Source organism: Penicillium macrosclerotiorum (genome assembly GCF_028827735.1).
Source record: "Penicillium macrosclerotiorum strain IBT 26536 chromosome Unknown utg000007l_segment0_segment0, whole genome shotgun sequence".
Lineage (NCBI taxonomy): Eukaryota > Fungi > Ascomycota > Eurotiomycetes > Eurotiales > Aspergillaceae > Penicillium > Penicillium macrosclerotiorum.
In genome coordinates this window covers 3,049,528-3,065,144 of record NW_026643086.1, presented here as the reverse complement: position 1 = coordinate 3,065,144, position 15,617 = coordinate 3,049,528, and the positions used below count along the sequence as shown (strand labels likewise).

At 53.7% G+C, this 15,617-nt stretch overlaps 3 protein-coding genes across 3 annotated transcripts; 2 read left to right on the top strand and 1 right to left on the bottom strand.

Moving 5' to 3' along the window:
* Positions 1 to 785: 785 nt before the first annotated feature.
* N7462_007936 (GTPase-activating protein BUD2) lies at positions 786 to 4,639 on the bottom strand (the record flags this gene model as incomplete). The annotated part of the gene is made up of 2 exons (XM_057079654.1): positions 786 to 1,756; positions 1,819 to 4,639. The coding sequence occupies 2 exons, from the start codon at positions 4,637 to 4,639 to the stop codon at positions 786 to 788; spliced, it is 3,792 nt and encodes a 1,263-aa protein (XP_056932324.1).
* Positions 4,640 to 8,149: 3,510 nt separating this feature from the next.
* Positions 8,150 to 11,054, top strand: atgI (autophagy protein ATG9; the record flags this gene model as incomplete). The annotated part of the gene is made up of 2 exons (XM_057079653.1): positions 8,150 to 8,877; positions 8,957 to 11,054. 2 exons carry the CDS (start codon positions 8,150 to 8,152, stop codon positions 11,052 to 11,054), a joined length of 2,826 nt encoding a protein of 941 aa, XP_056932323.1.
* A 1,448-nt stretch (positions 11,055 to 12,502) lies between these two features.
* N7462_007934 (class I alpha-mannosidase 1A) lies at positions 12,503 to 15,477 on the top strand (the record flags this gene model as incomplete). Its single annotated transcript, XM_057079652.1, has 3 exons — positions 12,503 to 13,629; positions 13,723 to 15,354; positions 15,438 to 15,477. The coding sequence occupies 3 exons, from the start codon at positions 12,503 to 12,505 to the stop codon at positions 15,475 to 15,477; spliced, it is 2,799 nt and encodes a 932-aa protein (XP_056932322.1).
* Between the last annotated feature and the right edge of the window lie 140 nt (positions 15,478 to 15,617).

The following is a 15,617-nucleotide window of genomic DNA, read 5'->3' as shown; positions in this document are numbered from 1 at the left end:
TATTTGTGTATGAGACTTAGCTTTTTCTTGAACGTAATCTCAAAAATTAGTCCTAATGGTCTGCACGATATGACAGGAAGCCACACTATATGAGCCGAAGCTACTACAGCTTGACATTCAAATGCTACAGGAAGGAGAGGTCGGAATCAAATCACGTCAACATGGACACAAGTCCTTTCCGTCTATTCGGACAGCACGATCGTCAAAGTATATACACGCAGGCCAACCTCTCCGCGGATCCGCAGTTACACAGGCAGACAAACAGATTGCTCCAAAAAGCCAATTGAAAATCGGGATCTCAATCGCCCTCTGAGAAAGGGCCTTCTTAAATTTTGATGAAAAAAGACCACCCAAGACCATCTTATATGAATTTCTTTGTCTCTTTTTTTTTCTCACTTTTAGCGTCTCGTGTCCAATAGCAGAAACCATGAACTAGGTTGGATCGGTCGGGCATGTATAAGTGGAAGTGAGGAAGAACGGAGAGAAAAAGGGTTGAAGGTGAAAGGGGTGGCTGGAGAGTTCGAGATGAAACAGAATATAGAACCAAGGCCAAAAGAGGGGGAAGAAGGAAGGGTATCAACACCGTGACACATGCTGGGATGACATTGGGAACATGGACAGACCAGGAGGCACCGACAACCGAGCGGTTGTGAGCATAGAAGGAGAATGATGATAGAGACGGATAAAAAGGAAGTGAAGATAGAAAAGGGAAGCGTGGACTTCATGAACACATAGATAGGTGGAAGATACACGAGAGAAAGGAATAGGGCACAAGAGGTTGCCCATCAGAATTCATTCCTCAGGTCCTCATGTGAGTGATGCTGAGACTGATCTCGTTCCTTGTTCTTGCGGCGAGAGGGCGCGGGGACAAAGTCGAAGAAACGATATTTGCCGGAAGACTCCTTGGTGATGCTAGATCGACGGGCCTTGGCATTTTCTGAGTACTCAAGAGAGTAAGTAGATGAGTTTTTGGAGCTACCGGTGCTATCACGAGCATCAGACCACCGGGGAATCGAGAATGGCATACGGCTTTGGTCCCAGGTCGCCGATGACGAACTGGGTGGAGTATCATCCTCGTCGGGAGCACAATCAGTCGACCGGCGAGGCATAGCAGGCCGGGTTGTGAAGAAACCAACAGAACCGCGGTGACCGGGACTGGCTGCGACAGAGACATTGCTTGCGAATGTTCCATCCGGAGCTGGTGTGGTGGGCTTACTTGAGTTTTCGTCGTAAAAAGTCACGGCTCGCTCCATCGAGTCTACCAGCTCCTCCCATTTAATTTCGAGGTTACCACTTGGTCGCTCTGCTTGCTCGGCCTCGTCTAAGCATTCCTCGGTTCGTTGCTGAATTTGACGGGCCAGCTGGTGGAACTTGGACAGGAACGGATCCACATCCTCCAATTCCGATAGCCGATCAGGAACCACTTCCAGCCAGACACGAATCAAGTTTGCGAAGCAACGTGCAATATCGATCAGGAATGGAAGGCTCGGAAAACCTTCACGAGAAGTAGCGGGTAAACGCCCAAGGATTTGGAGAGGGGTGGTATACGAAGGTGTGATGATAGCAGCTGGGCGCTCTGCAGAGATGTTACAGATCTGGTCGACGAACTGTTTGAAATCGGCACGATTGCCGACCAAAAACTTGTTCATGGGCTCCATCCACGGCTCCTTGTTACCAAATGTGGTCATGTTAGCCAATCCTTGGAGAGCCTTGGCAATGAGAGTCAGAGTGCGTTGGGCACGAGGACGAGGATGATCTATAATCGGAGAATGAGGTTAGCATATTGATGACGGTACAGAAATATCAAGCACATATTACCTTTCAAGAGCCCGAACAGTTTGGGATTCAGAATGGCCGGACAAAAGAACCGCAGGAACAGGAAACCAGAGACACTGCTATAAGTCACAGAGCGCAAGAAGTCACCATAGCGATCTTCGGCGCAAGCCCGGACGTGTCGAAAGATGCGCCTCAATTCCGGAGGGCACCTTGCAGAGGACATTGCGATAGCCTTCCAAACCCCAGTTGTAAGCGTAATCAAGTTGCGCCAGTTTCGTTCGAGATCTTCGGTGCGAGGTACACGAGCCGGATCGACCTCACACTCTGGATCATTCTCATCGATATCCCGTAAGCGCTCCCCAATTGTCTCTTCGAGATACTCCTTGCCAAGTCGACGCATGTGAAGGTCAAGGGCTTTGGTGAGCAAAGAGTTTCCACGGAAGAGCAAATTGGCTTCAACAGTGGCAGTTCTCCCCATGTCTCTAACAAGAATTTCGCGATCTTGCCCGGAGTCACGAGAATCATTGGAATGAATTCGGGTTGTGTAGCGCAGACGATTTGCTGTCGACTCCTTGTGCACGCCGTCGATTTCATCTTCAACCAATGCAGAAATCCAATCTACCGTAGCTCCCGAGACCTGGTAGATGTTCAACAGCATTTCGGACAGCTGGGTTAACTCAGACGACATCACTTGAGCCATGTTGATCGTTAGGCCATTGGTGAATGAATGCAGAAGGTCGTGCATGGGTGCATATTCTTCGGACATCAAGACGACAGTTTCCTCCATACGAGCTCTCATGAACATCTCTCCAACCGCTTGGTCGTTATCGTCCAAAACCGGCCACCATTTCTCTGTATCTACTCCGGGCTCCAGTTCTTCGAGCCGGAGGTCTACCCTTCCGAAAATCGCGTCGTTGGTAGAGATTTCAATTTCATCCAGCATGTTCACCGCGTTCCCTTCCTGGCTGGATGAGTAGGTCCCATGTGCAATGAGTGTCCAATCCCTCTGTGTGGGGTTTAGCGTCTTGACTAGAATAGAGGCCTGGGATAGGACCGGGGGCAGGTCATTAAAGATAAAGTCTTCGCGCCAGAACGGGTTTGTAGTGCGGTATTTGACCGCAGTCTTGGCGCGAATTTCACCATCCAAGAGGACTTCGGTATAGTAATCACTGGCTTTGGGTGGGGAGGGAGCGGAAAAGCCGTGAGATCTGGACGGTTTGCGACTGCGTTGGGTTTCTTCTTCCTTGGGACGAAAAAGCTTCGCTTCTGTCACTCTCAAATTGAGAATCCTTTCAATTCGGAACATGTCCTGAAGGGCATGGTCGGGAGACTCGGCTTCCGGTGTCTTGTTCGGATCCTCAGGTTCGCGAGCGTCGACTTCGGGCCCATAGAGCTCTGGAATGGTGAATGCACGTAGAAGGACAAACCATACTTCAAAGAGAACACGGCTTTCCAGGGCAAGATATATAGGGCGCATCCCAGAATCAGGAACAGGGTGTGCAGTGTACTGTGGGAAGATAGCAATGCAAAACTCATCGTCCAAGACCGAGGAATCCAACTGCTGAATTGAACAGCGGGATAGTTGAGATAGCTGCACACATGCAACAAGGGTGACGTCGGACTCGGTATAGAGCTTAAAATAGCCATTCTCTTGTAACGTACAGCTCACTCGCTGCCAAGAGGATGACAAGGCGCGCGATTGTCGATATGTTGACACACGACGACCAGTCGCCGGGCGAGCCCCTGATGCAGAAGGCTTGTCCCAAAGAAGCATCTTTCCGACTTTGATAATAGCCGCATCTTTTTGTGCCGCACTCTCAGAGTTTCGCCGACGTTCGGGAATGCGTCGGTCTCCAATGACGACAGCCTGAGGTTTCGTCATCTTATTCTGCACGCCCTTCGGTCGAATAGGTTGCCAGCAGAGTAAAGCTGCGAGCCAGGAGTCGAAAGTCTCACTGACATGGGGTCGTAGTTGAATGCCAAGCCCGGCAGTAGAGGTGTGCACATTCAGGCAAGTCGTCTGTAAGTTGGGATCGAAGAGTGTTCGAATGCGACATCCTCGAAGGTCGGGAATCAACGTCTTTGCTAGTGCCGGCTCGCCTTTCGCCTGGTATATAAGACTGCCGGTTGCAACATTAATTGCGCAGTAGCCGGATGTCCAGGCACTCGATGACCAGGAGTTGTTCGTTGCAGTGCGAAAAGATAGGATTCCATGCATCCGTCCACATGTTGTTTTCATCAATTGTAGGATCTTGGCGGCGTCGGTATTCGACAAGGGCGAGGCGAAGGCTGCTTGGCTCTGTGCCACGGTGGCAGCCATGGAAGAGCTCTGCGATTTACTGAGTCGCTGTCGAGAGGCGCCCTGGCTGCCATAAGCAGGCGATTGAATGGACGGAAAACCGATCGAGCTGCCGGTTTCCTCGGCGACCTTGGCCTCCGCCATCTTGGCCTGCTGGGACGAGCTGGCTGCGTTGACTGATCCAATTCGTGCTCGGGTCTTGAAGGTATTCGATGGTCTGTCGTTTCGTTGTTCCTCCAGCGTCGTGGTGCGCGATCGTGTGCGCTGGGTCCTCCCTTCCGTGGGTGGTTCTTCCTCGTTGCGCTCGATGGTCCGCGATCGCATGGTGGTCCGTGGGGAGGGCGCGCTCGCACTGTTGCCGATCAAGTGATCCGCGTCGGGCCTGGAAGGATGGGACTCTGGTGTCACCGTTCGTATGCTTGTATCGCGAAAACTGTCTGGGTAGACCATGCCATGGCGATCTCTCGAGGAGGATTTCTTACTAGGACGCCGTTCCACGGGGCGGCTATAGATGGACTGGTGCATCGAGTTGCGTTTATTGCCATTGGGATTGTCGGACTCCATGTTGCCCGATAGTCCCTCTTTACCAGCCAACGAGGGCGTGATACAGAAGAGACCGGCTCGGGGAGAGAAAGGGTCACCACCCGACACGAAACTCCCTCCAAGGCAGTCGATCGAGGGGATTCCCCAAGTTGTGTATGTTGTTCAACTGCGCGTGAACAATTGAGTGTCGCTTTGGTCCAGAAATTGGCTAGAAGAACACATGGAGTCTTGGACGGAGAACCGGTTCTGAAGCGGACATTCGGGTCGAGGGGTGGGATGGGGTTACCGGGACAAAGGGAGGCGCGCGGGTCACCGTCGTTTGTCTGAGAGATGCAGCACCTAGTGGAGACAGTAAGCAATCGTCGCAGCCGGTCGCCTGCAACTAAATCCCTCTCGGTAGGGGGCAGTGGAAAGGAGAGCTCAGTGGTGGATCACGGAAACCTGGGGCAAAGGTCGTGACGGGCGGCGTGATATCATTATTATGGGGGAGAGGGGAGAGAAAGAAGAGAGAAGAGAGGAGGCGAACAGGAAGAAATTGGGGAGGGGAGGGGAGAAGAGCAGGTTGACGGGAGAAGCGAATGGCCCAGGAGGCTAGCAGAGGGGATTGCACACCTTCATCAGTCCCTTTTCAAATGGAGGGTTTGCGGGATGCCGGGAGGGCTGGGGGTTGTTTGAGGGGGGTTTGTGTGTGTGTGCGCGGTGTGCGTCGGCGTTTTGCAGGCCTCCTCGGCGAGAAGAGAACGGGCCACTTGAGAAACGGCCGAAAGAGAATCGTGTTCCAGGGAAGGATCGGGTCTCTGCTGTGGTGGTGGTAGGTGTGAAGCAGGAGGGGAGAGAAGTGGAGGAGGAGAAGAGGGAGGGGGAGGTGGATAACCAGCTTAGGTGAGTCTGTATAGCGGGAGAAATCAACCGCCCGCGACTCCCACCAATCTTTCGGAATCAACCTAGCAAAGAATACACGGGACAGGCACCGCGGTGGGCTGAGCGTGGATAATATAGTTTTGACGTTCGCTCCAGAAGAGATTGGTCGGGGCCTGCTTGTGGATAATGGTTGATTTCCATGACTCTATATATTTAATGCGTGCTCATAGATTATGTACAACAATCCTACTAGTTAAATATGCTCCGTATCATTATAAATCTAGAGTTCTGGTGATTGGGGCTCCCGGGAGCATAGCACCATCTATAGGATCCTCGCTGTCATGCGCTAGAGAGTGGCTGACAGGAGACTCTGACCAATGCATGTAGCTTGGACTGACCGCAATTCTCGGACGCGCACCCCCAATGGCGATGTGGTTGGATCAAGTCTGTCTGATGCGGTTCTCTTCCCCTGCTCGGCTCTCGTCCTCTCATACTCGCGTAATTGCCATCTCACCGGGCCCCAATCCTCCTCTTGTTCGCTCCATGATCAGGCGCGATCTCGCTCCTCCAAAGGATCCCCCTCAAATCTCCCCTCAATGGTGGGGATCCGAACACTTACAAATCTGCACCTGCACGGTACAAGGTTTCATGGAGGATTTCAGGGACCGACAGCCTCAGGTTCTTCCTCTCGCGCCGGTAGTTCGTAGTCTGTAGCCCGTAGCCGAGTACGGAGTAGACCGAGATTAGACACTGAAATGCCCTCTTGAGGCGTCGGCAAGTCTCAACGACACCTAATAAAATAAATGAAAAGTAACCCAATCAAAGCCCGAGGATAGCTACTTTGGTCCTCTCGAGCGCTCCTAATGATGAAATGGACCGTTCCACACCTCGGGCGAGTCTGGACTTTTCCTGCTTTTATACTTTGTTAATTTCTATTCCACATTTCCAAGCCACGAAAATACCAAATCCCGGAGTGGATGAGACGGTCACTGAGGTCGGAAGAACTAATGGCTGGCTAAGGCTGGCTCGGGGCTAGGGAGAGAACTATGTCGACGCTGGCTAAATGCTAAAGTGCTAAATTGCGTGGCTAGCGACTTCATGACGCTAGACGAGACAAGCGGCAACGATATCGGTCTGGAAACCTGAATCATGAGCCGATGCCCAAAGTGTGAAGGAAGCCGATCAGAAGCCCCTCCCCTGAAGCCCCAAATCATGGGACTTCAAAATGGACCACTCTGAAAGCCAGCAAACCAGCAAGCCGAAACATGTTTGGCCAAGATGGTGGTCTCCCGTCTTTCCCCAGTCAGGAGCCTCCCGGTGATCCGTACCCCCTGTTCCCTGTCCCCAGCCCCTGTCCCCCCATGCTTCTCTGCCCATCCGACGGCTGTCAAAAGTACTGTCAATGATGCGAGACGGATTCCACACCGTTCACACCCCCAGACTTCGGCCCCCTGGGAAGCGCTGGTGACAGGGGAGGGAGGGAAGACGCGATGGCGGCTGAGGGAGGAGAACACGGCATTGCAGAAAGACGGCAGGTACCGAGTACATTGTAAGGTGCAGGTGTGGCCCTATCAAAGCCCCGTCACCATTACTTCCCGAGGATAAACATGGGTCCTCATCGCCTTGGTCCTGATCGATCCGGTCGACCGTGACTCTTACTGGAAAAAAGGTCGATCGAGGGAAATCCCCGAAAGTGGAGCCGCTCGGGGCGCTGGAAAAGCTCTCATCCTAAGGATCAAGTTTCCGACTCCATCGGGTGGACGGTGGTCGTCCGAGTCATCTCATTTTTGAACACAACGGAACAGTCTGGCAAAGGAACCCGCCAGAGAGTTAAATTCAGTGGCAAGATACCACAGGCCATGCAGGGTACATCCTTCTGGGGTTTATCCGAGTCGAACGAGGTCGCCAAGGTATGCGGCGGAAAGAAGGGCGACGTTCTAGAAGTGCCTTGCCGCAGCTGGGGCTTCCGAAGGTACCAGGCAATCGGTTGGATATCTGAACCTCCTACCCTCATGGAGCGAGATAAGGTTTCTTCGGAAAACCGGAGACACGGAGCTGCCGTGAGAAATAGATCCAGGCCACCAAGCCAAGAAGATGGAGAGTACTGAGTACTCGGAGATTATTTTTTTTTTAAAAAAAAAATGCGTGATTGACTATGTCGACGACCCAATCGACCAAGAATCATGACGAAGTGGAGGCGCGCTTCACCTTGGCTTCATTTGGCTTCGTGGTCACGACCCCGCACGAACCCTCGATGACTCAGCTCCACATGACTCGTGTCGAAACAGGCAACGTCGCGGCCTATTGGCCTTAGTGCCTGTAATATCAGGCCACAAGGACCAGGCGGTCCTTATGTCATAATCGGCGGCTCTCTGGGGGCAGCGATCACGCTGAGCTCCATCAGGCTGCACGCTCTCACGCGGACATGATCAGATGCACTGGACCTGACCGTTTGCCCACTTTCTCATAAAGTTCCTCCAGGCCCGCTGCAAGCACCATCCTCTCCAACGGAGAGGTAAAGGGCGTCGTGGTACTCCATCGAGCTATATAGCGGGTCCCTCTTTCTCCGCGCTCCTTGTTGATGACAACAGCTAAACACGGTCAACCGCCCTTTGTCGTGGCGATGTCCCCTTAGAGTGCCCTGAAATATCAGCTTCAGTCTGATACAAGATGATGTCCTCCAATATTCTCTCCCGACTCCTGCCCCCTACAGATTCACCCTCGGTGTACGAAGCCATTCGTGAACACGATGCCACCTCCGATTCCTCCGACATTGAAGAGCGCGCGGGAATGATCCACGGGGAGCCTCTTCGGGATGAGTTCAGCGATGAAGAGCTGGAAGAGGCACTTGCAGATGCAGCACACAGCGAGGTTTCCAGCCCACATGCGGGCTTCCTGGGCCCCCAGTCATTGGGGAAGGCGGACGACCGTCAGGGTTCCCCATCCCAGGCTCGTCGCCGCAAATCGTCCAGACCACGGTGGATGGCGCAGGAATCCTCGCTGGGCTACGAACTGGACGATCGGGATGAGGATGTTCCTCTATCGTTGCTGGTGGAGGGACCCGACGATGAGGATCTGAAGTCCCGTCTTCCTCCCCCACCCCATAGAATGCCCAGTCGCTCCCGAACCCCGAGCCCGCAACCATCACCGCAACTTAGCCAGACTCGTTGGGAGGCGCGCCGGAATGCAACCCAATCCGAGACTGAGAATGGCAATCCGGTGGCACGGTGGTTCATCGCGCGACAACATCCGAGCTTACACAATTCCGACCCCAAGAAGAGAGCAATGTGGCGATGGGCGAACGTGGAGGATTTGGACAATTTCTTGAAAGATGTTTATACCTACTTCCTCGGGAATGGAATTTGGTCCATTTTGCTCACTCGAATATTGAATCTTCTGTACGGTCTCTCCGTTCATTCCCCAACTTCCCTCTCCCTCTCTCCTTGAAGATCTAGCCAGAATTGACCATATGTACAGAACCTCTGCCTTCGTCGTGGGATTCTCAACGTTTCTCACAAATTGCGTTGACTACCACAAAGTCCGAGATAGCAAGTCGCTTGACCAAATCCTCATTCCCCAATGCACATCCAAGATGTCCGGGTGGTCGACGGTCTTTCTTTGGTTATTCACGTTCTTTTGGATTGGCAAGCTCTTCGAATATCTGCTGGATATTCGCAGGCTTAAGCAATTACATGACTTTTATCACTACTTGCTAGGGGTTTCGGATGCGGAGGTTCAGACGATCTCGTGGCAAGAGGTGGTCAGCCGCCTGATGGCCCTACGCGATGCCAACCCAGTGACGGCGGACGCTGTCTCGGCAAAGCACCGCCGATATTTGGGCAGCCAGTCAAAGCAGCGGATGGATGCACACGATATCGCCAATCGTTTAATGCGCAAGGAAAACTACATGATCGCTCTGGTCAATAAAGACATCCTGGACCTGACTCTCCCAATCCCCTTTCTGCGAAATCGACAGTTATTTTCTTGGGCACTGGAATGGAATCTCAACCTGTGCATTATGGACTACGTGTTCAACGAGCAAGGTCAGCTTCGCACTCTATTCCTCAAGGATACACATCGGAGAGCCCTGAGTGATGGTCTCCGTCGACGTTTTGTCTTTGCTGGTATCATGAATATTTTTGTGGCTCCCTTCATTGTGGGATATTTCCTACTGCACTATTTTTTCCGGTATTTCAATGAGTTCAAGAAGAACCCGGCCCAGATCGGCTCCCGCCAATACACTCCGCTGGCGGAGTGGAAGTTCCGGGAATTCAATGAACTGTGGCATCTCTTTGACAAACGAGTCAATATGTCCTATCCATTTGCCAATCGTTATGTTGACCAATTTCCTAAGGACAAGACGGTTCAAGTCGCTCGCTTTGTTGCTTTCATCTCGGGTGCCTTGGCCTCTGTCCTTGCTCTGGCCTCGGTTATCGACCCGGAATTATTTCTTGGTTTTGAGATCACGCCTGACCGCACAGTTCTTTTTTATCTCGGCGTCTTTGGTACTGTCTGGGCTTTCGCCCGAGGTCTCGCGCCCGAAGAAATGGAAATCTTCGATCCGGAGTATGCTCTCCTGGAGCTGATTGATTTCACCCATTATTTTCCTGCAAGCTGGAAAGGCCGCCTGCATAGTGATGAGGTCCGGAAAGAGTTCACCGTTCTTTACCAGATGAAGATTGTGATCTTCTTGGAAGAGATCCTGAGCATGATCTTTACGCCGTTCGTGCTCTGGTTCAGTCTGCCCAAGTGCAGTGACCGACTCATCGACTTCTTCCGGGAGTTCACTGTCCATGTCGATGGCATGGGCTATCTCTGCTCGTTTGCGGTTTTCGACTTCAAGAAGGGAACCAATGTCATGTCTCAAGGCCGCCGGGATACCGGCCGTCATGACCTGCGGGCCGATTACTTCTCCACCAAAGATGGCAAGATGCTTGCTTCCTACTATGGTTTTCTAGACCACTACGGCACGAATCACCCACCCGCAGGGCGACGACCTTTCCACCCGCCCCCGAACTTGCCCACGCTCGGTTCCCCATCGGCGGCCGAGCTTGGCGCGCTCCCCGAACGACTGGAGCAATCGCATCGGCTCGGACCTGCCGGCGGGCCTTTCGGTCCGCAGTCTAACCTGGGCGCCTCTCGATTCCGACCCATGCCCCTGGGTGACCACCGTTCGCCCGTTCCCTCCATTCTCCTCGATCCGCATCACCAGCCATCTGCGTCTGGATTCCGACCCATCCCCCGAGGCTACGGTCTCTCGCAGCGTGCTCGTCTGGCACCGCCCCTGCAGGCTGCCAGCGACCCTCGCGAAGACGAGGAGCCACCATCTGAAGCCGTCCGAGACTCTGGACCACGACACTCTCGAACAGGCACATCGAGTGGCGGCGTCGGGACGGGCGAGAGCAGTCTTGGAGACTCTTGGCGGATGAATCCACTCGGACACGATGCCGAGGATTCCGACGGCCATGAGGGAGAAAACATCGATGCGATCGCTGGCGGGCCAGGCGTACTGGGTTTGATCCAGCAGTTCCAGAAAGCCAACACTGATGGCCGACGGACGACAATCGGAATCTAAGCCCTATACCTTTTACTCCTCCTTTTGCTCCCCCGAACTTGGGTAGTTGTATAGTTGTAACTGAGGATTGGGATTATCAGAGCTTGAGCGGAGGAGCATTCGGCAGCCGATTTATGCATGCTTAAGGACATGACGCACTTTTTTTTTCTTTCTTTTTATTAATGGTTATGGTTTATGGGCCTTTTGCATTATTCTTTGGCGTTAGCATAGCGAAACCGATAGAAGGGAAAACAATTTCCACATTTGTTTGTTGCCTGGTGGGACGCCTGGGGTTGATCCACCAGGCTTGCTACACGTGTAACTGTAACCCGCCTGCAGTGCTGCAGGGTCTGCGAAAAAGGGCACGAAGGGTCTTTAGGCTAAGGAACTGACCCGAGTGGCTTGCGCCCGCAGCGTTAGCGGTCGACTAGGTTTCCCTTGAGGTTCAGAAGACTCAGTCCTCCGGAAACACCAGGAGAATACAGGAGGACTACAAGAATACCAACGATCCGTAGACGCTAACGATGAGTTAGTCCTGTTGGCTCTACTTCCAATATTTTCTATTTTTTGCACCGGGCGATATTGCAGGGACTCTTCTTCGACATAGTTCCAATAGTGTCCTCTGGGCTGAGTACTGATTGCTGTGTCTGATCGGGAATGGTTGCTGTTCTCCCGTTCTCGCGTCTGTGGAACGTCCAGTGATAGGCCAATCCGCCGAACCCTTACTCCGTCGGACGGAGCACCGAGTACAGATCCCCCCTCCGCGATCCTTGGGGCTGAGGCCCGTCCTTGGGTGGTCCGAGAGCGAGCCGAGCGAGACCGCGGCGTCTCTTGGCTTGGGCGAGAAACCCACGGATGCCAGCCTGATGAATCATGACTTGCGGAGACTTGCGGAGACTTGCGAAGCTCGCGAGACAAAGAGACCCCCTGCCGAGCCTCTTATAGTGGGACTTGTAATCCAGGAGGCAGAGTAGATGTGATGGTCCCAGAGGAGATGCAAGGCTGACCCGGGCTCGGTTGCTGCTGGTTGCTGGTTGCTTGTTGCTGTGAGCTGTGAGAGCCTCCTGTTCATGGCCCCGGTGGGTATCGTCACGGCAGCCTTATTCCCGAGTCGTGCCCAAAGTCGTCAATAATAATATTATCAATTCATGCATGCTCCATAAACTAGCCCCCAACCGCCCTCAAAAAAAGAAACACGCGCCCCGAATCTGGGTCCTCACCAGGGGAGAAGTCCAGGAGAAGTGAACGTTGTTATTTCGGTCCCTGGACCCGCGACCCATCACATGTGGGACCTCCGCATTACCGGAGTCTCGTGACATCGAAACCCTCTTGGTCGGCCTTGGCCTCGCATTGTCGAAACTCAGACTTGATCTCCTCTCGTCGTCCGGAGTTTGCTACGAATCTGTTCTCTCCCTCGATCCCCAATTAGACCCCTCCCGACCCCTCGCCGAGAGGGAGGACGGTCCGCCATGTTTCGTGCCCGCCGATATCGCGTCCTGACCGTCTTCGCGGCGGTCTTTCTCCTGACCTTGCTGCATTTCTCCCGGTCGCGCGATTGGAGAGAGGCTGCAATCATCGAGCGCCCCGCAGAGGAACACTGGTCGGCCGATTCCAATGTACCGACTCAACAGAAGCCCCCGACGCCGGAGGGTAACCTGGAGTACGCGCCGCCCTCGGTGTACCAACCAGCCAAACCGGCGGCTGGATCGGGAACCTCTGGATCGGGAACCGCTTCTTCCTCCGAGAAGGTTGCTTCGCCCAAGGTTGATGCCCCGAAAACTGAGCCCTCAAAGGCCAATTCTCCCATCGCGCCAGAGTCCGATTCGAACGCAGACAAGCCAAACAAGGGAGCCGGCACGGGCTCGTCCAGCGATGCACCACTGACAATGCCCAGCGACACGGAGAAGACGGCGCCTTCCACCCCACAGACCGAGCTGTCTTTATCGGAGGAATACGACGCGTCCTACCCCCTCAATGAGGAGATCGATCACGGCGGCACTGGCCGCATGTCCGCTCAAGAGCACCCGGGCGGCGGTCCTCGGGCGTATTGGAAGAAAACCCCGGATCGATTCCCTGTGTCAGCTGCCCAATTGATCAAGTTGCCGAAGGAGCCAGCCAAGCAGATCCCTCGGATCCAGGCCAAGCCCAAGGATGAGTCGAGCGCCGACAAGCAGGAGCGGCTGCAGCAATTGAGCGCCATCAAGGCCGAGTTCAAGCATGCTTGGGACGGGTATAAGAAGGCAGCTATGGGCCACGACGAGGTCAAGCCGCTGACAGAAATGTTCGAGGACCCGTTCAATGGCTGGGGCGCCACGCTGGTGGACTCGCTGGACACACTCTGGATCATGGAAATGAAAGATGAGTTCGCCGAGGCAGTGGATGCGGTCAAAAAGATCGATTTCACGACGTCGCCCCGTGAGGATATTCCCATTTTTGAAACTGTTATCCGTTATTTGGGCGGTTTGTTGGGTGCGTATGATATCTCTGGTCAGAGATATTCGATTCTATTGGAGAAGGCCCAGGAGCTGGCTGAGATTCTTATCGGTGCCTTTGACACACCGAATCGTATGCCTGTCTTATATTACCGTTGGACCCCGTAAGTCTCCATCCCGCCCTGTCCAGCAGAGTTTCATTCTCGAGCTTTACTCGACGTCTGTGTACTAACATGCCTTTTCTCCCCTCCTTTTAGCGAACACACTGTTCGACCGCATCGGGCCTCAGCTAAAGCTGTACTGGCAGAGATTGGATCACTTTCTTTGGAGTTTACCCGGTTGGCCCAATTGACCAAGGAAGACAAGTACTATGATGCAATTGCACGCATCACCAATGAGCTTGAGAAGATTCAAGATAGCACAAACATCCCTGGCTTATGGCCCCTGCGAGTGAATGCACAGGGCTGCTCGAGGTATCACCCTACCCGCGAAGTTGGCACGCCTACCCAGGCAGTACTCGCTGGAAAACCTTCCCACAATGCCACCGAGGCTGCTAGCGCGACGACCACGACCTGGCCCCACAAGCGGTACGCTGCACCGACTGATTTGGAAAGCTATCTGCGCTTGATCGGCCGTGATGACGAGATTGATTTCGAGAGCGCCGAGGCCGAACCTGCTCCTTACTACCATGCCTCTACCCAGGATAAATCTTCAGCTGAAGGACAGGAACTTATTGCGGAAAAATGTGACGGAGGCCTGGAACTTCCTCTCTCGCTCCGGGATAATCGCTACGGCCTAGGAGGGCTGGCTGATTCCACCTATGAGTATCTACCGAAAGAGTATATGCTGCTGGGTGGCTTGAACGATCAGTACAAGAAGATGTACAAGAAAGCAATGGATGCAGCCCGGAGGACTCTCCTCTTCCAGCCGATGGTCAAGGGAAAGCATGACCTGCGGTTCATGGCAACGACTGGCTCCCTCGATCCTTCAAAGCCAGGCAACATTCCTTCCAGTAAGCTGGAGTACGAGGGCACCCACCTCACCTGCTTCCTTGGCGGCATGGTTGCCATGGGCGCGAAGGCCTTCAACATCGATGGTGACCTTGATCTCGCGACCAAGCTGACGGACGGCTGTGTGTGGGCATATGGAGCGACCAACACCGGCATCATGCCCGAGAAATTCCGCCTGTTGCCATGCAGCAAGGACACCTCTTGTGAATGGGACGAGAAGCTCTACCAAGCCGACGTGAAGCGCTATTCCCACGTTCGAGACAGCGAGGCCGAGGCCCGATTCCGCACAGGCGAGAGCGCTTATGGTCAGCGTGTGAGGCTGAATGCAGATAACAAACCACAAGGGTCTAGCGAGGATAGTATGGTCGTGCCTCTGCCCATGCCTGGATCCACGAACCCGCACGACTACGAGCCGGCGGTCTACAAGCGCGACAGCTTTGCGGTTGGACGCGCCGGTGCAGCCCCCAGCGCGACACCCCTGAGTAAGGTGGCCGATACAGAGACCATTGAGGACCGTGACAGCCCCCGCCCGCCATTCGTATCGCAGGCCGAGGGTAACGAGATCAACGACCGACTCCCGGCCGGCATGACCAGCATCTCAGCACCGGAGTACCTGCTCCGACCCGAAGCCATCGAGTCTGTCTTTATCATGTTCCGGGTGACCGGCGACGACGCCTGGCGGAAGAAGGGCTGGACAATGTTCCAGGCCATCGCGAAACATACACGCACCAACCTGGCGCACGCGGCTATTAAGGATGTCACGTCGCCCAAGCCATCGCAGAAGGATTCAATGGAGTCGTTCTGGACGGCCGAGACGCTGAAGTATTTCTACCTACTCTTCAGCGACCCAAGTGTTGTGGACCTGGACAAATATGTGCTGTAAGTGGATTCTAGACGCTGAAGATACTGGCATCGTGAGTGGTACTCGAGACAAGATACTGACTCTTTTATTTTATCTGCAGAAACACCGAAGCGCATCCTCTCCAGCGTCCGATTTCATGATAAGCCTTCCTTTCCCTCCTTTCTCTTTTCTTTTCTCTACTCTTTTTTTGGTGGTTTGTGTTTTTATTTACTTAGTTTTTGCGGATCTTTGTCCTGCATAGTGATACCAGCGGAAAATGTGCATATGTCCTTGTTAGTCT